Raw genomic sequence first — 20,087 nt, 5'->3', positions numbered from 1 at the left:
TCTCTGCAGTGATGAAAAGTTGAGCCATTGTGGGGGCGAGGGGTGAAGAGGGTAGAGGTGGGATAATCGGGGTGGCTGGAGTTGCTGCAGTGCTGGTTTGGGGGCCTGCAGATTGAGCCCTTCTGCCGCACCTGCAAAACGCCTCATTTCCTGAAGGATGGAAAGGGCGGGGCCTCAAAGGCCCAGGTCTCGCACTGATGCTGGGCTGTGCGGCGGAGGGAATGCGGCTCCTGCACTGCGGTGCCGGGTCTGGCTGGCTGGAGCGGCAGGGGCTGGAGCGGCCGGGGCTGGCGCGGAGGCGGTACCGCGCCCGAAGGGGGCGGGGAGCAGCAGCCCCGCCGCAGCGGCGGGCGGGGCCGAGGCCGGCTGGAGGGGCGGTCTTCCGAGCGGAGGCGGGACCCGCACCGTTAGAGCCGACGCCCCTGTGCGGACCCAGAGCGGCCGCAGCGGGAGTCCAGAGCGGGCGCCCCGCAGGTGTCCAGACTGAAGGCAGCACCACCCACCCCGGTCCTGTCGCGCCGCCCAGAACTCCGCAGAGGACGCGACGGTGAGGCTGAGGCTGCCCAAGGGGAGGGGGACGATCCCTAGACCCAGCCCGCAGCATCCCCTGACGGTTCGGCTGTGGGGGCAGCGGCGACTGCAGCGCCCCCGCCCCCAACCCCCATCCCAGATCAGTTCTACCAGGATGGGGAGAGGTGCCCTGGACAGATCCTACGGAATCCCCCGGTCACCTCTCCCACTCTTGCCTTCGTAAGACCCCTTCCTTTCCCTTCCCACTTTGTTCTTCCCAACCGAACCCCCTCCACTCCGGCCTGCAGCCGGTCTCAGCGCCCCTCTCAGCTGAGGCGCCAGAGAAAGACTGCAGCTCTTTGGCTCTCATCATACTCCGCCCCTGCTAACCTTTGCTGGGCTAGGTGCACCCAGAAGGATGCTGGCCCTTTAAACCCTTGCTCCCCACCCAGAGCATCTTCCATCTCTCCACCCGCGCCACTTCCAACAGCTGGCAGCCGCGGGGAGCCCCGGGGGGCCGGCAGGTACTGGGGTGGCGGCGAGGCCCGGGAGGGGGTAATGGAACAACTGTGACACTCCACTCCCCCCACCCCCGCCGCCCCTCCAGGAGCCGGTGAAGGGACTGCTGGGCGCCCCGAGCTCCAGTTAAACATTAACCCTCCGCTCCCCGGTCCCCGTGCTGCCTGCAGCTGCGCTCCTCCCGGGCTTCCCAGGTAACGGGCGAGGATGCCCATCTCGCCACCACCCCCACCCCCCACCCCAGGTCTCCCTCCCCTTGCCACCTGTCCGCCAGCTCGAGCCCCAGGGCTCAGCCTCTCGCCCCCTGCAGGTCCCCGTTCCCGTCCCCGTGCCGGAGTTAAAAATCTCCCTGCCGGCTTTCAGGAGGGTGGGGCCGGGCGCCCCAAACTCACCCGGCGCACCCCTCATAGAGCGCCCCCTCCCCCAAGGGCACCATGCCCGGCCTGTACTGCCCCTCCAGCTGGACGCCGCTGCCCCTCACGGATTCCTGGGTCCGGGCCTGCGCCAACGGCCCCTGCCTCAGCCTGCGGGCCCGGCTCACCTACCACAACCCGCAGCCGCAACCGGTGGACGGTGAGGCCCGGGAGGGGGGCGTGGGGTGGTGGGCAGGGCCGGCCTGGCAAGGTCTGACATCGCCTGTGCCCTCATCCCGCCCCAGGCGTGTTCGTGTATCCGCTGGCCGAGGCTGAAGTGGTTTCGGGCTTCGAGGCGGAGGCCGCGGGACGGCGCGTCTCCTTCCAGCTGCAGAGTCGGCGCCGCTCGCAGGCCGCCTGCTGCAGCGCTCTGGGCCCCGCGCTGGGGGCCTCAACGCCCCGCCGCTGCACGCAGGGTGAGTCCCGGGCGCTCCCCGCCCCATCTCCTGAAAGCAGACGCACTGTGCATCGCATCTCTCTGCAAGCACCCGCTCTGCATCCCACCTCTCCCTGTCCCGTCCCCCCCCCACCCTCGTCACTGCTTTTTCATTCATTGATTCACACTTTCACTCGACCATAGAGGGCTGTGCCCCTGACGCTGACCAGGTGCTGGTGGGATGTGAACCAGGCCTGGTCCGAGGTTTGCAGCCAGGCGGACAGACACGGCAGGCAGTCCACAAGGCTCTCCCCTCTGGAGCTTTAGCTCCGGGGCCTGGGACGGGGTTTTGGTCATCTCTGAGTCCCAGCATCTCTCACAAAAAGTGGCACAAAGGGGCTGAGAAAGTGCTAGGGGAAGAGATAGAAGCCCTCCCATCTGCTAGGGTTCCTGGCTCACACTTCATTCTTTATTTATTTGTGCATTCACTTGATTCCTGCACATGGGGTTTACCATCTGGGTAAGAAGAGGGACAGAATGCAGTGGTGCTGAGAGTTGGCACAAGCCCAGCAGGTAGTTGGAGGATGAAGGGAGCTCTGGGCTGAGGCCTCAGGAATATTTCAGAGGAGGTGAAGCCAGCATCTGACTGAAAGGAAGGGTGGGATCTACTAGGAAGGTTGAGAGGAGAGAAAAGGCACTCTACTCAGGGGCAACGGTGTAAGCAAAGGTTCAGAAATAAGTTATACTGGGTGATGGTGATAAAATGCCTCACGTTTATAGTGATTTACAGTTTCAGTCACTGGTGTCACTTGAATCCAGAGAGGTATGTAATGCAAGTGTTGTTCTCCTTCCCCCTCTAACAGATGACAAGAGTAACAGCAACAGCCTTTTACACATTGGGTGTTTCCCGTATATTGTCTCATTCTTTCCTCACCACAGTCATATAATTATGACCCCCAGTTTATAAACGAGGAAACCAAGGCTCCTCTAAACAAGAGAGTTACCAAAAGACAGAATCAGAAGTCATAGAGCAGAGACTCAAAACCCGACACTGTGTTCTCTTCACTGTATCAGGCTGTCCCAAGCCTCAGATGATGGAGATAGAAGCCCCTTTCTTCCTTCTTACCTTCGTTTTTTCCTTCCATTTTTTCCTCCCCTTCATTTATTCAGCAAATATTTTTCAGAAGAATGGGTAAATGATCATCCTGGGGAAGTGAGGCCCAGGAGGGCTGTAAAGGTAGGCTGGGGCCCAACCATGTAGGGTTTTGACTTCCACCTTAGACACCTGGCCATCTTCCCTTTAGCAGCTTGATGTCACAAGTCCCCAGACAAACCCCTTGGTCTAAGTAAAATGGAATACTTGGTATACAAATGTCCTCTAGCCAGCTTCCAAGTAGATTACTGTTCCTGAATTCCTCTTGGGCAGAAAATTCTGGAGCTACAGAAAAAAAAGAAAGAAAATGCTGGAGCCACAGCTAGTGGGCAGTGGGGAGTCCTCAACCCTCAACCATTCATGAGCAGGGTATTTGTGAGCAGGGAGGGTCCCAGGCAATGGGAAATGTCAATAGCATTCTGTAGGGAAATGAGGCCTATGGGTTGAACAGGCTGGAGCAGGTAAAGAAAGAGAGGCAGAGGGTATGGGTCCCCCAGGACCTTGGGGGTGGTGTGGACATCCTCCTTTTCCTCCTCAGCTCTCCATTAGCAGTGATGTCACTTCTGCCTTTCTTGATGACAGCCAGATTCTTCTGCCATCAACCTGCCTCTCCTTCTACCACCATTCATCTCATGCCCCCATCTTACATCACCAATGCATTAGCCCAGCATCCTTCCAGCCTCACAAAGTTCTCCTTGCCCAAGCTCCCTGACTCTGCCTGCTCCCACCCTGTATTCCCCCATCTCCTCTGCTTCCAGCCCCCTCTGACCCCTTTCCTCACTCATAGGTCATCTTGTCTTGGATCTGGCCCAGGCCCGGTCCACGCTGGTGCTGCCTACAGGCCTCATCGCCGCGGCCGGCACCATGACAGTGACCCTGCGGAGCAGCCGGGAGCTGCCCTCCAGGCCTGACGGGGTGCTGCACGTGGCTCTGCCCTCTGTGCTCACCCCTTTGGCCCCACCAGGCCCACCGGGGCCCCCCAGGCCTCCGGGGCTCTGTGACGACAGGTTGGGCCTATGGTGATTCCCTTCGTCCCTCCCTCGGCTTCTCTGGGTCTAGTGCGGGTGAGGGGGCCTTGGCAAGGTGTCCTGGGGGATTGGCAGGGTGGGGAAGGGCTGAAGCCAGTCAGCCAGAGGGGTTAGGGACCCTGGTAGTGGCCGAGTGACCCTTCTCATGTTCCTTTCCAGTCCCACCAGCTGCTTTGGAGTGAGCAGCCCTCAGGGTGAAGGGCCAGTCTGGGAGGAGTTGGCTGCCCCTCGGGATGTGTTCTTGGGCCCTGCCCGTTGCCCTGCCCCATATACCTTCTCCTTCGAGATGCTGGTGACTGGGCCATGCCTGCTGGCAGGTGGGTGTCCCTCCCAGGGTAGCTGACTGGGAAACAACTCAAGGCTCAGAGATGGGAGGAACACAGTACAAAAAGAAGATGGGGACCTAAGACTTAGGAACCTCTAGTTTCCCAGTGGGATCATCCCCTGGCTACTTCCACAAAACACTCACACCTGTAGGTTTAACGATGTCATTTCTTTACATTCCACTCCACTCACCAGTGAGAAGAGCAGTGCTTACAATGAGACCAGTCCAAGTGATAAAGTTGAGTTTCCTTGTGCAAAAGGTGGAGGAGGATGTTAAATCAGCAGTTGGTTGATATAGAACTGTTTGACCAGCCAGGAACACACCTGGGATTTCCCCTCCCATTCCGTGAAGGCAGGCAAACCCCCCTTGTCTATCCTATAGATAGGACTCTGAGAGCTGAGCTGAATCAGTCATGATCCTGCCCCCCGCCCCCCACTATTGTCTGGGAAGGTGATATTAGTGCTCTTGGGACTGGCTTAGGATGGCGTGATCATCACCCCTTCCTGCCTCTACCCACCTCAGGACTGGAGAGCCCCTCTCACGCTCTTCGGGCAGATGCCCCACCTCATGCCAGCTCTGCAGCCACCATCTGTGTCACACTGGCAGAGGGCCACCGCTGTGACCGGGCTTTGGAGATCCTGCTGCACCCCAGTGGTGAGAGACTGGGGCACACAGTGGGCTAGTGCTGCCTGCTTCAGGACCACCTGGGGAGCATTTTTCAATGATTTCTGGACTCAAAGCCAAAACTGAGTCATTGGTGAGGGTGGGCCCGGCAGTGCAGGGGGGCTGAGCCTGCAAAGTTCTCCCAGGATGGTGGGGCTGAGTGCTTAGGGTCTAAAGATGGGAGCTTCCCTGATGGAGCTGTGTCCCCTTTTCCCCAGAGCCCCACCAGCCCCACCTGATGCTGGAGGCTGGTAGTCTGAGCTCAGCAGAGTACGAGGCCCGGGTGAGAGCCCGCCGGGATTTCCAGAGGCTGCTGCGAAGGGACAGTGATGGGGATCGGCAGGTATAATGGCCTGGGGTACTGGCCTCACCTCTGGCTGCATTAATGCAGGAGGAGCAGGGGAGCAGGCTTAGGTTGGGATGGGCAGGAGGCCTCTATTCTCAGTGGGAGCTCTCAATAGCTGCTACCACTGAGACAGGCTGATGAGTACTGTCACAGGAGGCCTACAAAAGTCTCCCTGGAACGTGTCGCAGAGGATGGGGCGTAGGACTGACACAGGTGGAGGACAGCCACCTGCCTCGGCCATTGCCTTTATTCAGATGACACAGAAGGGTGCCCCGTCTGGGTGCATTGCATGGACAAAGGTCCCAGGGCTAGGTCCTGCTGCCAGCCCAGGTGGGAATTTCAGGAAGCCTGGCCCAGGATGACTGGGGGCTCCCGTGCCCAGGTGTGCTTCCTGCAGCGACGCTTCCACAAGGACATCCTGCTGAACCCTGTGCTGGTGCTGAGCTTCTGCCCGGACCTGAGCTCCAAGCCCGGACACCTGGGCACAGCTACACGGGAGCTCCTCTTCCTGCTAGATGGCAGTAGTGTGGCACACAAGGCCTGTGGGGCAGGGTGTGGGTGGGCTGGGGGTTGGGCAGGGCAGTGGGTCTAGGTGGGCTGGGGGCTGCCTCTCAAAGACACACACACACACACACACACACACACACACCCCTACCTCTCTCCTTCTCATACTCACACACACATGTGTTTCTCCCAGATTCCAAGACCCACCTGCCACACATAAATTTACACTAGGTCACACCCAATCCCAAACCCCAGGGTTCCCATGCACCTCCACGGTCACATGCCCAAATGTCTCTCACAGGAACTCAGAGTCTCCCTTGCATGCTGGGGTCTCTCTAACAGCCACACACAGGGCCTTGCCCAGATTCCCTCATCTGGCCCCTCATCCCTGGTCGATCTTGGTGCCAGTGGGGCCTGCCTCACCCTGCCCTCCCTGGCCCTCCCCAGGATGCCATCGTTTTGGCTGTGAAGTCACTCCCACCCCAGACGCTCATCAATCTTGCCATGTTTGGCATCTCGGTGCAGCCCCTCTTCCCAGAGAGCCGGCCTTGCAGTGATGTGAGTGTGACCTAGGGATTTGGGGGTCAGTAGAGACATCTCAGGGGTTTCCCAGGTGGCACAGTGGTCAAGAAGCCACCTGCGAATGCAGGAGGTGCAAGGGACACAAGTTGGATCTCTGGGTTGAAAAGATCCCCTGGAGGAGGAAATGGCAACCCACTCTAATATTCTTGCCTGGGAAATCCCATGGACAGAGGAGCCTGGCGGGCTCTAGTCCATAGGACTCGCAAAGAGTCGGAAACGACTGAGTAACTGGGCAGCACACACAGAGTCCTCCCAGCCCGGTGTGCCCAGCCCAAGCCTTCTTCCCCCAGGAAGCTGTGCAGCTGATCTGTGAGAGCGTTGAGACCCTACAGGCTGCAGAAGGCACTCCAGACGTGTGGGCCGCTCTGGACTGGGCCCTGGGGCAGCCCCAGCAAAGGGCCCATCCTAGGCAGCTTTTCCTGCTCACCGCTGCCTCACCCATGGCCGCTGTGACCCACCAGACCCTGGAGCTCATGAGGTGGCACAGAGGGGCAGCCAGGTAGGATGGAGTGGGCAGAGCCAGGCTCCTGAGATTGGCCCTCCAAAGAGGGCTTCTGAGGTCACAGCTGCTCCCCTTCTCTTGTCAGGTGCTTCTCCTTTGGGTTGGGGCGTGCCTGCCGCCAGCTGCTCCAGGGTCTGTCTGCTCTCAGCAGGGGCCAGGCCTACTTTCTGAGACCTGGGGAAAGGCTGCAGCCCATGGTGAGCTTGAGCCTGGGCCCTGCTCCCTTCTCCTCAGGGTCCTTCTCCCAAGTGGCACTGAGTTTGAAACAGATCCTGGTCAGGTTGTGAGGTCTCCGGGCGCCCTGCTGTGGGGTGCTGCAGGAGGCCAAAGGTGCGGGGGACATGGCCTCTGACTACTCCCCAAATCTTGTCCTAAGTTTTGTCCTGGTACTGAGCCGTATCTTTGAAAAGCCTTGCCCCATCCACATGGCACAGGCCAGGAGGATAGTTCACACCAAGCCTTGAGGACTGAACGCTCAGTCTCCTCGCTTGTTCCTACCCCCATTCTTCCTCTTGACCCAGCCTGACGCTGCCCTGCTCGCCTCAGCCAGGCACTGGGCAGATAGCGGCAGCAAAGGGTGCCTCCCCACTCCACTGGCACTGTGGCACCTCTTTCTCTCCCACGGCCTCCCTCTGGTCATTCCTCACAGCTGGTGCAGGCCCTGAGGAAGGCATTGGAGCCCGCGCTGAGTGACATCTCTGTGGACTGGTTTGTTCCTGATGCAGTGGAGGCACTGCTGACACCCCGGGAGATCCCCGCGCTGTATCCTGGGGACCAGCTTCTTGGTTACTGCTCACTCTTCAGGGTGGACGGCTTCCGGTCCCAACCCCTGGGGGTAGGCCTGGGTTGGGGGGCGGTGGGAGGTGGGCCTGGGATGGCTTAAGCCCCTGTGTCTCTTCAAAACCCATTTCCTCTCCCTGGTGCCTCTCTTTGCCAAACGTATCTACTGCTACCTCCTAGACTACCCCGGGGACCAGACTGGGTCCCTCACGGTGACTGCGGCCTGCCTCCCTCATAAGGTCGCCCACTGAGCTGTCCTATAGCGTGACGCCTTTGGTCACTGAAGCACACACAGCAGCACCAGCATTAGCTCTGAGGTTTTTGTTGAAACCTGCTCATTGTTCCACACGGTGCCCTACAAAAAGCAACATCTAGATTATTTCCTGTAACCCTCAGGGCCACACAGAGCATCATCTTGAAATCTCAGATCCCAATTCTACTGTGTACTGAGCATTTGATTTGGGGCAAGTCACTCAACCTCTCTGAGCCCCTTACACTGACTTTTTTCATAGGGGTGTTTTAATTAGAAATTCATGACTTGCACGCTGTTGGTGGGGTACTTGACACAGAGGTGGAGTTGGATAAACGAGTTATTTTTATTAGGAAAAGCTTTCTCTCTCTAGAAGAACCAAGCGTGCTAGCTCCTTTTTGATTGGGAGAGCCATATAATGGACGGTCTGCCTTTTTCCTCACCTGCCAGGAAGCTCAGGGCCAAACCTGAAGCCCAGTCACAGCAGCTGTAGTAATGCTCTGGTTAGCATGCATGTTTCCTCCTTTCTTAGTACTGGGTTTTCATTTCTGCTTTATAATTTTTATTGCCTCTTGCAGTGAGCCATCTTAAATCCTGTTTGGGAAAAGAGTGTATAGCTATAATCAGTTTTTTTTCCCCCCTCAATGTCTATCCCTCTCCAGGGCCAAGAGCCTGGCTGGCAGAGCTTGGGCGGCTCGGTGTTCCCATCCCCAGAGGAAGCACCATCTGCCACCAGCCCTGGCACGGAGCCCACTGGCACCTCAGAGCCGCTGAGAACAGGCACTGTGTCAGCAGAGCTGTCCAGCCCGTGGGCTGCTGGGGACTCAGAGCGGAGTGAGTGCCTGGCTGTGTGTGTGTGTGTTAGAGGAGAAGTGGGCAGTAGGAGAGGTCAGGGCTTGGATCTGTTCTACTGCCTCTCCATAGGTACTGATGCTCTGACAGACCCAGTCACGGACCCCGGACCTAATCCCTCTTCTGACACAGCCATATGGCACCGCATCTTCCAGTCCTCGTACATCCGGGAGCAGTATGTGCTCACCCACTGCTCTGCCAGCCCAGAGCCGGGCCCAGGCTCCACAGGCAGCAGCGCGTCCCCTGTCTCCCAGGGCCCAGGCTCCCCTGAGGGCAACACTCCCCTGGATCCCCCTTCTCAGCAGGGCTGCCGAAGTCTAGCCTGGGGAGAATCTGCCAGCTCCCGCTCCTGTCCCCTGCCTCCATCCCCACTGGCTCCAGTCAAGGTGAGATTCAATCCACATCCCACCATGTATCCAGCAAATGTTTATTGACCGTTGGCTGTATGCCATAGATTGTGCAGTGGTTACTATTAAGTCTACTTAAAAAAACAGGTAATGATGATACATAATGATGATACCATGCAACACATGCTGACAAGCACAGAAGCATGACATTATGGGGGTTCAAAGTCAAGGTGACTAACCCTGTCTGAGTCAGGAAAGCAAGAGCCTCCTCTGGAAGAATAAGTCAGGCAGGCAGAAAGGGAAAAGACATGAGTAAAAACATGTCCCATGTCTCAAGTGAGACAGAGTGAGATGACACAGGGAAGGGGGCCAGGGGCCAGAAGGAGCCTGGCCTCACCCCTAAGGGTGGTGAGCAGCCATCTAGGGTTTCAGACAAAAGGGCATGTGGCTAGTCATGTATGTATGTCTGATCAGGCCAGGAGCTCTGCACTTCTTGACCAGTGGACTCCACTTCTCATGTGCAGACTGGGGCTTTGAGTGCTGAGGTGCTGGGCCGTCGACGCAGAGCGGCTCTGGCCGGCCGAAGCCTCTCATCCCCCCAAGGCCGGGTGAACCCAGTCCCTGGCCGCCCCCGGCACCCCTCTCTGGGTGTAGCACCTGATGGGCCAGGCCCTGAGCCAGGGCAGCAGCTGGGACAGGGCCTGGATGACTCAGGTAAGGGTTACGGGGGAGCTGGGTTCTGTCACCCAGGTCGCTGTGGGGAGGTGGAGCCCAGGGCACCAAGTGGCCCCTGCTCCTACCATTGTTTCTCCCCAGGAAACCTGCTCTCCCCAGCCCCCATGGACTGGGACATGTTAATGGAACCGCCCTTCTTGTTCACCGCCGTTCCCCTCAATGGGGAGTTGGCTCCTCCAACAGTAGCACAGCCTCCCCAGGCTCCACGCTGCCATGTGGTGATCCGGGCCTTGTGTGGGGAGCAACCCATGTGCTGGGAGGTGGGTGTTGGGTTGGAGACACTGTGGGGGCCTCAGGATGATGGCTCACTGCCTCCATCACCCCCCGAAAGAGATAATGCTTGGGACCAAGCACTCCATCGACTGACAGCAGCTTCTGTGGTTCGGGACAATGAGCAGCTGGCTCTTCGAAGAGGGGGTGAGACCAGGGCTGACCGGGGTGAGTTCCTGGTGGGCCCAGTCAGGGCTCAAGGAGACCATACGGGGCAGAGAGTGGCAGAGGCATAGGTCTGTGTGATCACTCACTGTACCTCACCTTGCTCACAAATGATTTGAGGCAGCTCACCCACATTATAAAAAAAAAAAAAAAAATTAAGCAGGGTAATGGGGGTGGGGCGGGGGGGGAAGGGATAATAAAAGGAAACAGAAAATGAGGTTATATTAAAGATGTACACTATGAAGTTATGTACCCTTGCAAGCAGGAGACCCAAAACTGGCCAAGTTTCCTAGCAGCCAACAGAGACAGAATTTCATCTTCTAATGATTCACAGTGCCCATAATATAAAAACAAATCTGTCATTTAGGAAGATTATTTAAGTTAAAATGTCAGTTCTTCAGTTGCACTAGTCACACTTCACATGCTTAGTGGTGACTGTAAGGAATAATACATACTGGATCCCGTGGCTACCACACTGGATCATGCAGACTCAGAATATTCCCATCATTACAGAAAATTCTACAGGGCAGTGCTGAAATGAGTGGATGGAAAAGGCACCACTCAATGCTTCCTCGGGGTTGTGTCCAGAATGTTGCATTTGTGGGTAGCCAGGGAGCCTAGCCTTGCTATTAATACAAGGTGGTTGAGCGTTTAGCCTAACCACTTCTTGTCAAAGTTGAGGAGTCTGAGCTGGCCCTGAGAAGGAACTCCATTCTGTTCAAAAGTGGACAGGGGGCTGGGAATTCCCTGGCGGGCCAGTGGTTAGGACTCCATGCTTTCACTGCCAGGGCAAGGTTTGATCTCTGGTTAGGGAACTAAGTTCCAGAAGCCTCAAGGTGCCAAAAAAAAAAAAAAAAAAAAAAAGAGGAAGAAACCATGGCATTATGGGAGCAGAGGTTTTTTTTTCTGTGAACCTCTTTGTAGAGAGTGGGTGGTGGGCATGCACCCCCTCCCAGTCCACATGCTGCTGCTTGGTTTCATAGGTCATGCCCGGAGGTCCTGGCTCCGAGCCCTTCAGACAAGTAAGGTCAGCTCTGCCCCTTCTTGTTTCACCTGCCCTGTAGCTGTGGACGCTACCACCAGGGAGGTCCTACCCTCAGCCCTGCAGGTGCGGAGCTCAGGTAAGCAAGGTCTCTCCCAGGTGACCTCCCAGATGCCAGTTCTCACCTCACTGGCCACCCTCCCAGATAAACTTCTCCCTACCTCCTGTGCCCTTACAGAGCCAGCTGAACCTGCAGGTACCCCTCCTGTCTCTCAAAGCCATGTAGATGCAGCTCCTTTGCCCACAGTTGTCCACTCTAAAGGTAACACTCAAATTTGAGGAAATGGAGTAGGGAGCAACAGGCTTAGGGACCACCACTGAATGGCTCCAGTCAGGACTGAAGAGGCTCTCTGGCAGGTGGCTGGGACCCGGACCAGACTGGCAACTCCAGTTCTGCTTTGGGGGATCACGCAGCCCCCATAGGAGGGTCTCATCGCCTGCTCCCCCGGCCTCCCTCTCGGATCAGCCTGGGCCGTTGGAAGTCCAGGGGCCCAGACAGCCATAGACTCTGCAGCCCCAACATGGGCCCAGTCAATGACAGCAACAGTGAAGGCAGCGGCCACGACTACTTGCCCTTGGTGAGGACTCGGGAGGTGGAGGGTGGCGCCGCCAGGGCCAGGGCACTGTCTCAGCTCGCTTCTCCCCCCACCTCCTCTCTCCTCAGGTGCGCTTGCAGGAGGCGCCCGGCTCCTTCCGCCTGGACGCTCTGTTCTGTGCAGCGGTGCGCATCTCACAGGAGCGCCTGTGCCGCGCCTCGCCTTTCGCCGTGCACCGGGCCAGCCTCAGCCCCACCTCGGCCTCCTCTCCCTGGGCACTTCTAGCCCCCAGTGTTGGCCAGGGTGGCAGCGCCACAGCCTCTTGCAGCCCGTCCCCCAGCTCGGGCTCCGAGGGTCTGGGTCAGGTGGACAGTGGGCGGGGATCAGACACTGAGGCCTCGGAGGGGTCGGAAGGGCCTGGTGGTGCTGACCTGCGGGGCCGGACTTGGGCCACAGCTGTGGCGCTTGCGTGGTTGGAGCACCGCTGTGCGGGGGCCTTTGGTGAGTGGGAACTGGCAGCAGCGAAGGCTGACTGTTGGCTGCGGGCGCAGCACCTGCCCGATGGCCTGGACCTGGCCAACCTCAAGGCTGCAGCCCGTGGTCTCTTCCTGCTGCTGCGTCACTGGGACCAGAACCTGCAGCTCCACCTGCTGTGCTACAGCCCCGCAAACATGTGAGGGTCACCCACTGCTCTGCCTGGCACCCCCCCAACCAACTCAAGGTCACTGCCACCCAGAGCCGGCCTCTCGGTGCTGGGAAGGGGTGGGCTGGCGACAGCCTGTCCCCACTGCTTCTCATTCCCTCCACAGAATCCTCCTGCCCCCACAAAAAGTGCCTGCCTGTGCTCTCTCTCGTCCTTCCCACCCCCTGCCCCTTCCTCTCTGAGCTCTGTGCGGTTGCAGCAGAAGGGGAGAGAGCCACAGCCCCCAGATCCTATGCAATAAAGTGCCTCTTGGGACTGTCTTAATGAGTTCTTTATCTGCCGCGTGCCTGTCCCTCACAGCTCGGTCCAGGCACCTCCACGGAGGCTCCATAGAAGGAGACTTGGTTTATTGGGAAGGGCAGAGTCCATCCCCATCCGGGGTCCCAAGAATGGACTGGCGGAGAACAGGTGGATCTCAGTGGGCTTTCTTGCTGTGCGTGATGGTCTTGGGGAAGGGCTGGGGGCCCAGCCAGAGCTGTAGCAGGATGACTGCATGGCATGCATGCAGGGCAGCAGAGCTGCAAGACGTGGACGGGTATGTGTTCCAGGAGAGCTCGATGAGCCCCAGCACCAGCAGCCTAGAAAGAAGAGAGAAGCTCTGGGTCTCATCCTGTCTCTAGGCCTGCAGCTCTTCAGCTCACCCACTGCCCCTCCGCAGTCATGGCCTCGGGATGAGGAGCTTCCCACCCCTGTCCTCTCCCCCAGGGCTGTCCCAGCCAGTACCTGAGCAGGTGAGTGAGCCAGCGGGCAGGTGTGGCCCACAGGAGGTAGGGCAGTGTGTGGAAATACCAAACGTAGAACTGGTAGTGAAGGGAGCGGCTGAAGCAGATGCCAATGAAGTTGGAAGTGAAGAGGGTAGAGACAATCTGTAGGCAGTGGTCAAGGCCAAGGGCAGGAGCAGAGGGGTAGGGAGATTTCAAAGCAGGGGGGGCAAAAGTTTGGGGGGGTCTAACAGCCCTTGGCTCTGTAGTTCCTAGATACATACTTTTGGGCAGATTTCTGAACCTCTTTGGACCTGTTCCTCAGTCTGTGGAGGCAATAAAATCTAGAGCTGTAAGGCCTAGGGAGCCATCACTCACTAGCTGTGTGACTGGCAAATTACTTAACCTTTTAAAGCCCTAATTTTGTCATCTGTATAATGAGGATAAAACAGAGTTTCTTGTGAGCTTTAAACATATGTAAAGCTCTTAGGACAGTGCTAGGCAGAGGGTGCCCCCTCATAATGGTAATTCAATGATATTTAGAATTAAGAATAAAACATACTTAAATATGTAAAGTGCTCAGTACAGTGTTTGGTACAGAGCAGGAGTTCTACGAATGGACCCTGTAGCTATTACTAGAACCTCCTTTCCCTCTCCCAGATCAGCAGCTGTCCAGGGTTGGTTGACCAGGACCCTATCTGCACCTGGAGAGGGCAAGACTTACCTTCCCATGACTTAAAGGATATGGTTGGGTGTGAGGGGCTGGGGTGGAACCTTCCTTTTGGAGGGATCCTTCAGCAGCGACAGGATACCTTCCCCTGTCCTGGGGAGAAACCATTGAGACAACTTATCAAACCCCTACAGTGGGCCACACGGAGCTCAACATGTCCTCAAGCAGCCCCTAAGGCCTAGGCCCTTCAATCTTTCCCCCACATCTGCCCAAGGAACTGCCCTCCTTTCTCACCTGTGCCACCTGCAGAGTGCAAAGAGCAAGAGCACGGTGAGGTGGGCAGTCAAAAGTGCCAGGTGGAAGGCACGATGCAGGAAGAGGGCCTCGGGGAGAAAGCGCCAGTTCACTGTCCAGCGGAAGAGAAACTGGCGGCCAAAGTCAAAGGCGCGGGATAGGTAGCCGACGGGGTTCTCCAGCAGGAAGGGCAGCCCTAGCACCACCTGAGGATGAGTGTGATATCAGCAGAACTGCCCAGGCTCACCCTCAGCCTCATGCTAATCACCGAGGGGAGGGGGGATAGGGTATAGATCCCAGAGGTTCCCTAATTGCCATCAGGAATAGCAAGAAAGCCAGACCACCCACCCAGACCAGAGTCTTGGGCCAAAAAGGCCAAGGAAGAAAGTAATAACAATGCTTTATATTTAAGTTCATCTAGCCATAAATGTGCACAGCTAGAACGGTTCTCTGAGACCATCTAGTTCAACACCCTTGTTTTACAGCTCAAGAAACCAAAGTCTAGAGGTGGTGGCTGTCCAGATCAGAATCAACTCCAAAACTCTGTCCCCTGGCTTTGAGGATGTCTCAAAAACGAAAGGAGTTCAGACAGAGTGGCTGCCACTTCATCAGAAAGGGGACAGGGTAAGGAGGGAATACCTGAAGGATAGCACAGATGCCCAGCTTGGGGAAGGCCCCACGGAGGCCAAATTTCGTGAGGAGAAGGAATAGTAATCCAGGGGCGAAGAGCAGTACATTCATCTTCACAGAGACTGCCAAGCTGGAGTGGATAGTGGGGAGGAAGAGTGAAGATCAGCTTCATCAGGGCCATGTACCCCCGACCATCACAACAGCAGCTCCCTGTTCGCTGCCAGCAAGCTCCAGGCAGAGGGTGAGCACTCATACTCAGAACCACTGGAGGGGTTAAGGCAGCCTGGGAGGAGGCTGGGATAGGGAGCTGATACGTTGTCTCTACACTCAGACTGAGCAGCAAATAATATACTGAGTACTTAGTAAGTGCAACTGACCAACTCCAACCACAGATGCAGCCTGGAGGAAACAGGATAGGAAGAGGGTGGTGTGTGTGTAGGTGCCTGGGTATGGAGACTTTCTACATATGCTGAACTCCTCGCAGGATGCGAGTGCAGCCCTTAACTGACCTACACCGTCTGGCCACTGCCTTACTCCCTCTGCTGCAGAAAACTGGGGAGAAAATGATGGAAACACAGAAAATGAAAGAAGGGTCCACAAGTGAGGGGTGCTGACCTGAAACAGCAGCAGCCCCAGCTCCAGCGCTGGGCCAGTAGGAGGTTGACACTGAGGAAGAGCAGCACCATGGCCACTGGATCATTGAAGAGCCGCAGCACAAAGATGGAGTGGACACGATAAGAGGCACAACACATGAAGAAAAAGACGAAGGGAGGTACCTGAGAGGTGGGCACAGTGGGGGACAAGGTCAGCTCACCAACCCTGAACCGTCCCCACTCCCCAGCCCTCCCAGTTTGGGGGCCCCTGTTCCTGGTGGTGAGAACTCACCTTGCAGGTCTGGTGGTAAATCAAGAAGACAAGCAGCAAAGTGGCCAGGTAGAGCACAGCAAAGATGTGCTGGGCCATGCGGATGTCAGTGCCTCGGTCAGTGGCATAGTAAAGCCCCATAAAGATGTACACGAAGCCAGCTGGGTACCTGGAAGAGAAGGAACATGAGTCCAGGTCAAGCTATTCAGCCTGGCATCCAGTCAGCCCCTCCCATCCTTGCTGAACCTCTGATCCCACTCACACGAGAGGTCCAGTGTCACCTTGCAGTTGAGTGTAGTCATAGGTGCCATTGATGACTCCCTCTACCTCAGCCATGTAGGCTTTCCAATCAATCTCTGTATCTGCAAAAGGACAGGATGGTATGGTTACTTTGTGGTCCAGAACTGCTCTGCCTCAGTCCATCAATGCACAGAGTTCCAGCTCATTCTTGGGATTTCTATCATAATCCCTTCTTTAACTGATCTATTCTCTGCATGAACCCAAGTATCTTAAAATCAAAACATGTCTGTAATGAAACTCAGAACTTTCCACTCCAAATGTGGTCCCCTTCCTGGGTTCCATGAATGGCACCATTAACCTCTCACTTGTCCAAGTCACAAACCTGGGAAACATCCTTGATACTTCTTTCTCTTTCATTTCCAACCCTCAGTCACCAAGTCCTGCCTATTCTTTATTCTAAATATCCGTCTCATCCTTCTCTGCACAATTTGGGTGTAACAATATCTAGCCTCAATGGTGCAATAGCTCCCTAATTAGGCTCCCAGTTTCCACTTTCACTGCATTACATTTTATTGTCCACCCTGCAACCACAGAGCTCATCCTATAATAGAAACATCACATTTCTCTGCTTAAAACCCTTTAGTGATTCCCCACGGCTCTTAGTTATAAAGACCAAGATTTTTTTTATTATTCCCATTTTTAGAAGAGAAAATTATGAATTAATGAGGTTAAGTAACTAGCACAAGATCAGTAAGCTAGGAAGGGAAGAGTTGAGATTGGCACACATGGAGCTCTAAATTTTTTTTTTTCCTTGAGCTCTAAATTCTTAATCATCATACTATCTCTTTAACACAGGTTAGAGATTCCTTCATGATGTGAAATCTCATCTCTTGGTACTGCCCTCACTTGATTTCTATGTTCCAACTCTAATTATTTCATTTCTTCAAAGGAAGTAGACTTTCTCTTTTTCAATGGGAGCTCTTTTAAACAGGATTCTCTCCTAGAGAATAATCTGCCCCCCCCCCCCACCCCTTTCTCTCTTTCCTCAGGGAACTAGCTCTTATTGTTGGAAGAGGACTCTAGGAAACCTTCTCTGACTCCTCAAGTGTGGCTGAAGTGCCCTCCTTTGTCCATTATAGCACTTTGTCTAGTACCATTATGATGAATATAATGTAATATAATTTTTTGTTAACTTATCTTTGTCCAGGTTCGCATACACAAGTAGGAAGTCTATCTTTTTCACCACCATACCCTTGGCACCTAGTATGGTGTTAGCCATATTATAAGCACTCAGTAAATACATACTGAACTAATTGTCTTTAGCAAGTAGGCTTTAAATCCAGTGCTTTCTGCCTGGAGAGTGACTAATAACGCCGAACTGACTGTAACAAAATGCTATCACAGAGAAAATACTTCGAGACCTCAGAATTCAACAGATGAGGAGACTGAGACCCAGCAAGGGAAGTGACGTGTCCAAAGCCATAGAGACAAGCAGCAGCAGCCATTAACTTGGACCCAGGTTTTCTGGGGGAGATTAAAATCGAGTTTGGTTTTCTGTGGAGCAGACTTGGGATTTGGGTAAAACATATTGGTCTGCAATTGATGGCTGAGTGGATCAGGGGTCCAAGTTTGAGCTCCGAATGTGGGTCCCAGTTTTGATTGGGGGTTCGGTCTCCCTCCCCCTCCTCCCCTCCCCCTCGGCGCACTCACATGCCACCCTGTGAATGACCCAGAAGGTGATGCCCACCTCCGCCAGGCAGAGGCAGGCGGCCACCAGCAGCGTGTAGCGCGGTTCCAGCAGCAATATGCGCCGCTCTTGCCAAGCGCGCCGCAGCCACTGCCCGCACAGTCCTGCCGCCCGGGTTGCGGGACCCGCCCGGCCGCGTTTCCGCAGGCCTGCCGCCATCTTAACGGTGCGCCGCTCTTGTGGGCCCGCTACCCCGGAAGCCCGGCTCCTTGGTACTTGGGTTCCGCTTCCAGCGCCACGTGTCCCAACGGATTGAGCGCTGATAGGAGTTGTCTGAGTCCTTGTTTACGCCTCGAAAATTCCCTGCTTTCACATCTGTCTTCCCTGATGGAGTGCACACTCCATACGAGCAGGAATAGTCTTACTCCTCAGTACATACTTAACCCTGGACGCACAGGCGCTACTGTGAATCGAACGTTTGCCTAGAAACGTAACGTTTCTTTCTGCCTGCGCCGTCCCTTCCGCACTTCACCTCCCCTGCCCAGCATTAACACTTCGCCTGTGTTGATATCTGCGTTCATGCCCGTGTTTCCTAGAGAGCAAGACCCGTGTCCGCGCTACTCCCGCCACCCCTCAGAGCCCTCTGGGTGCTCAAAACTGGGAAGAAATGAATCTTTTATTAACATTCAGGCTTCTTAATGGAAAGAGCTTGTCAAACTGAAAATGAGGTGGGTAGTGACGACCCGGAATGTGTGACACCATGAGTGTGGCGCTCAGATGTTAGTGAGCAGTGCACCCAGAGAATTCAGCGTATGGACGATACAACTTGCCCACCCGGAAGATTCTTTCTCGAGCGCTTAGCAGAGGACGGAAGTTCCACGTGTTTATGTTGAGCAACTGCAGATGCTGGGCGGAGACACAAAGGCCACGCCTCCCTATGCCACCATTCTCATTGGCTACATTGGAGCACCACGCCCCGCCTAGAGGTGGGGGCCAGTTGCCCTCACTGCCCCGCAGCCACAAGTAATGGCTTGTATGGGGCCTTCCGTACCGGTGCCGGAGTTACCGGAGAAGAACTGCGGGTACCGCGAGGTCCAGTACTGGGACCAGCGATACCAGGGCGCTGCCGACTCTGCCCCCTACGAGTGGTTCGGAGACTTCTCTTCCTTCCGCGACCTCCTAGAGCCGGAGTTGCGGCCGGAGGACCGTATCCTCGTGCTAGGTGGGTAGTTCCGGGGCTGCCCAGTCCAGGTGGAGCTGGTTGGATTGGCCCCGCCCCTCGCTTCTGCCTGCCGCTCTCCGAGAACATCCCTGTCAGAAGTTAGGATCCGGTACCTTTAGAATCTCGGCAGTATTTCTCCAGGGCAAACAGGAGCCAAGAGATTCTTAGTCCCGGGACCTTCAGGGGAAAGACAGTCTCTCTGAGACTGAAGGTGGTAGGTGACCCATGACCCCGTTGCGAACCCTGGGGAGGCCGCCTCAAGCACTGGAGAGTTCAGAGGACCTAGTTCAAGTCCCAGCGCTACTTGACGGTATGATTTAGGACAAATCATAAACTCTGAGCCCCGGATTCATTTCTAGGGACTGAGAATTCAAGTTGGATAAGGCACGTGCATCCACCTTGAGCGGAATGCCTAGCGCTTTTCTGTTTGCGCCACTGGGTCATTGTCTCCTAGAGAGTTCTCTCTTGACTCTCCAAACTAACTGAAATCGGGTCCTCTGTGTCCCGCTCCCCCATTTCCCCGCGCCTTGTGCAGTGAGGATGAGGACAGCGCCCTCTGACGGGAGAGTGCAATCAAGATTGGTGTGTTTCCTCAGAAGGAACGTACTTGGGGGTAGGGCTTCCTTGCTGACTCAGACTAAAGAATCCGCCTGCAATGAGGAAAACCTGGGTTCGATCCCTGGGTTGGGTAGATCCCCTGGAGTACGGCCTGGCAACCCGCTTCAGTGTTCTTGCCTGGAGAATCCTCATGGACAGAGGACCCTGGTGGGCTATAATCCACGGGGTCTCAAAGAGTCGGACACGAATGAGAACAAGGTGGGTCTCTGAGAGATCCACCTAAACCCCGACCTTGGAATTCTCTTCCACTGCCAGCGTTGAGGGCTCCAGTGAAGTTTGATTAAGCAACGGATTTCCTCCCAAAATCTTGATATTTTTAAAAGCATGTGTATGATTAAGTGAAATATTTCACATGGAGACGTTTATATGTAAATATATGTAAAGCATAAATAATAACTTGAATGTGTGTATATACCCTATTCAGTTTGATAAGCAGAGCATTTTTCTGACCAGAAAGTGCTTAGGAACTTGGACCCTGGAGGCAGCCAATTATGTAGGGATCTTGGCACATGTAATCTTAGCTGTGGAATCATGGACAAAATCATGGATCATAGCTGTGG

General features: G+C 55.6%; 3 protein-coding genes across 8 annotated transcripts in view; 2 read left to right on the top strand and 1 right to left on the bottom strand.

Moving 5' to 3' along the window:
- Positions 1-203: 203 nt before the first annotated feature.
- Positions 204-12,861, top strand: VWA5B2 (von Willebrand factor A domain containing 5B2). 4 transcript variants are annotated; one of them, XM_020879957.2, is made up of 21 exons: positions 205-547; positions 1,118-1,223; positions 1,458-1,602; positions 1,688-1,858; positions 3,759-3,978; positions 4,159-4,316; positions 4,847-4,978; positions 5,206-5,330; positions 5,716-5,871; positions 6,285-6,395; positions 6,710-6,918; positions 7,007-7,118; positions 7,571-7,756; positions 8,614-8,785; positions 8,876-9,189; positions 9,675-9,864; positions 9,967-10,323; positions 11,304-11,441; positions 11,541-11,624; positions 11,720-11,940; positions 12,027-12,861. In XM_020879957.2, the coding sequence occupies exons 3-21, from the start codon at positions 1,464-1,466 to the stop codon at positions 12,573-12,575; spliced, it is 3,744 nt and encodes a 1,247-aa protein (XP_020735616.2). In that variant the 5' UTR covers positions 205-547; positions 1,118-1,223; positions 1,458-1,463; the 3' UTR covers positions 12,576-12,861. The 4 variants fall into 4 exon arrangements, with proteins under 4 accessions (XP_070322401.1, XP_020735616.2, XP_020735617.2 ...); XM_020879958.2 differs by having other exon boundaries at positions 3,759-3,990; XM_070466299.1 differs by lacking the exon at positions 205-547 and adding an exon at positions 584-1,034 and having other exon boundaries at positions 3,759-3,990.
- ALG3 (ALG3 alpha-1,3- mannosyltransferase) lies at positions 12,855-17,922 on the bottom strand. 2 transcript variants are annotated; one of them, XM_070466304.1, is made up of 9 exons: positions 17,711-17,922; positions 16,023-16,122; positions 15,782-15,929; positions 15,512-15,672; positions 14,906-15,026; positions 14,267-14,472; positions 14,049-14,125; positions 13,325-13,467; positions 12,855-13,179 (listed from the first exon to the last, which is right to left on the bottom strand). In XM_070466304.1, exons 1-9 carry the CDS (start codon positions 17,904-17,906, stop codon positions 12,874-12,876), a joined length of 1,458 nt encoding a protein of 485 aa, XP_070322405.1. In that variant the 5' UTR covers positions 17,907-17,922; the 3' UTR covers positions 12,855-12,873. The 2 variants fall into 2 exon arrangements, with proteins under 2 accessions (XP_070322405.1, XP_070322406.1); XM_070466305.1 differs by having other exon boundaries at positions 12,932-13,179; positions 13,325-13,470; positions 14,050-14,125.
- A 285-nt stretch (positions 17,923-18,207) lies between these two features.
- The window catches only part of ECE2 (endothelin converting enzyme 2), a 36,868-nt gene continuing 34,988 nt past the window's right edge, over positions 18,208-20,087 (top strand). The window contains exon 1 of one of the 2 annotated variants that reach the window (XM_020879964.2): positions 18,208-18,909. In XM_020879964.2, coding sequence (XP_020735623.1) covers positions 18,714-18,909 — 196 coding nt within the window. In that variant the 5' untranslated portion in view covers positions 18,208-18,713. The remainder of the gene's footprint in view (positions 18,910-20,087) is intronic. The other variant, XM_020879966.2, reaches the window with a different exon arrangement.

The sequence above is a fragment of the Odocoileus virginianus genome, chromosome 4, assembly GCF_023699985.2.
Source record: "Odocoileus virginianus isolate 20LAN1187 ecotype Illinois chromosome 4, Ovbor_1.2, whole genome shotgun sequence".
In the NCBI taxonomy this organism is placed as follows: domain Eukaryota; kingdom Metazoa; phylum Chordata; class Mammalia; order Artiodactyla; family Cervidae; genus Odocoileus; species Odocoileus virginianus.
Note: the sequence above shows the minus strand (reverse complement) of the source record. Positions and strands in the feature narration are given on the sequence as shown.

Excerpts from the sequence above, each read along its gene's own strand:
- VWA5B2 (XM_020879958.2), top strand. The coding sequence starts at position 1,464 with ATGCCCGGCCTGTACTGCCCCTCCAGCTGGACGCCGCTGCCCCTCACG. Across the intron at positions 4,979-5,205 it reads GATCCTGCTGCACCCCAGTG|AGCCCCACCAGCCCCACCTG; the intron begins GTGAGAGACTGG and ends CCTTTTCCCCAG. Across the intron at positions 7,757-8,613 it reads TCCGGTCCCAACCCCTGGGG|GGCCAAGAGCCTGGCTGGCA; the intron begins GTAGGCCTGGGT and ends ATCCCTCTCCAG.
- ALG3 (XM_070466304.1), bottom strand. The coding sequence starts at position 17,906 with ATGGCGGCAGGCCTGCGGAAACGCGGCCGGGCGGGTCCCGCAACCCGG. Across the intron at positions 15,673-15,781 it reads TTTACCACCAGACCTGCAAG|GTACCTCCCTTCGTCTTTTT; the intron begins GTGAGTTCTCAC and ends CCCACCTCTCAG. Across the intron at positions 14,473-14,905 it reads GCATCTGTGCTATCCTTCAG|GTGGTGCTAGGGCTGCCCTT; the intron begins GTATTCCCTCCT and ends ACTCATCCTCAG.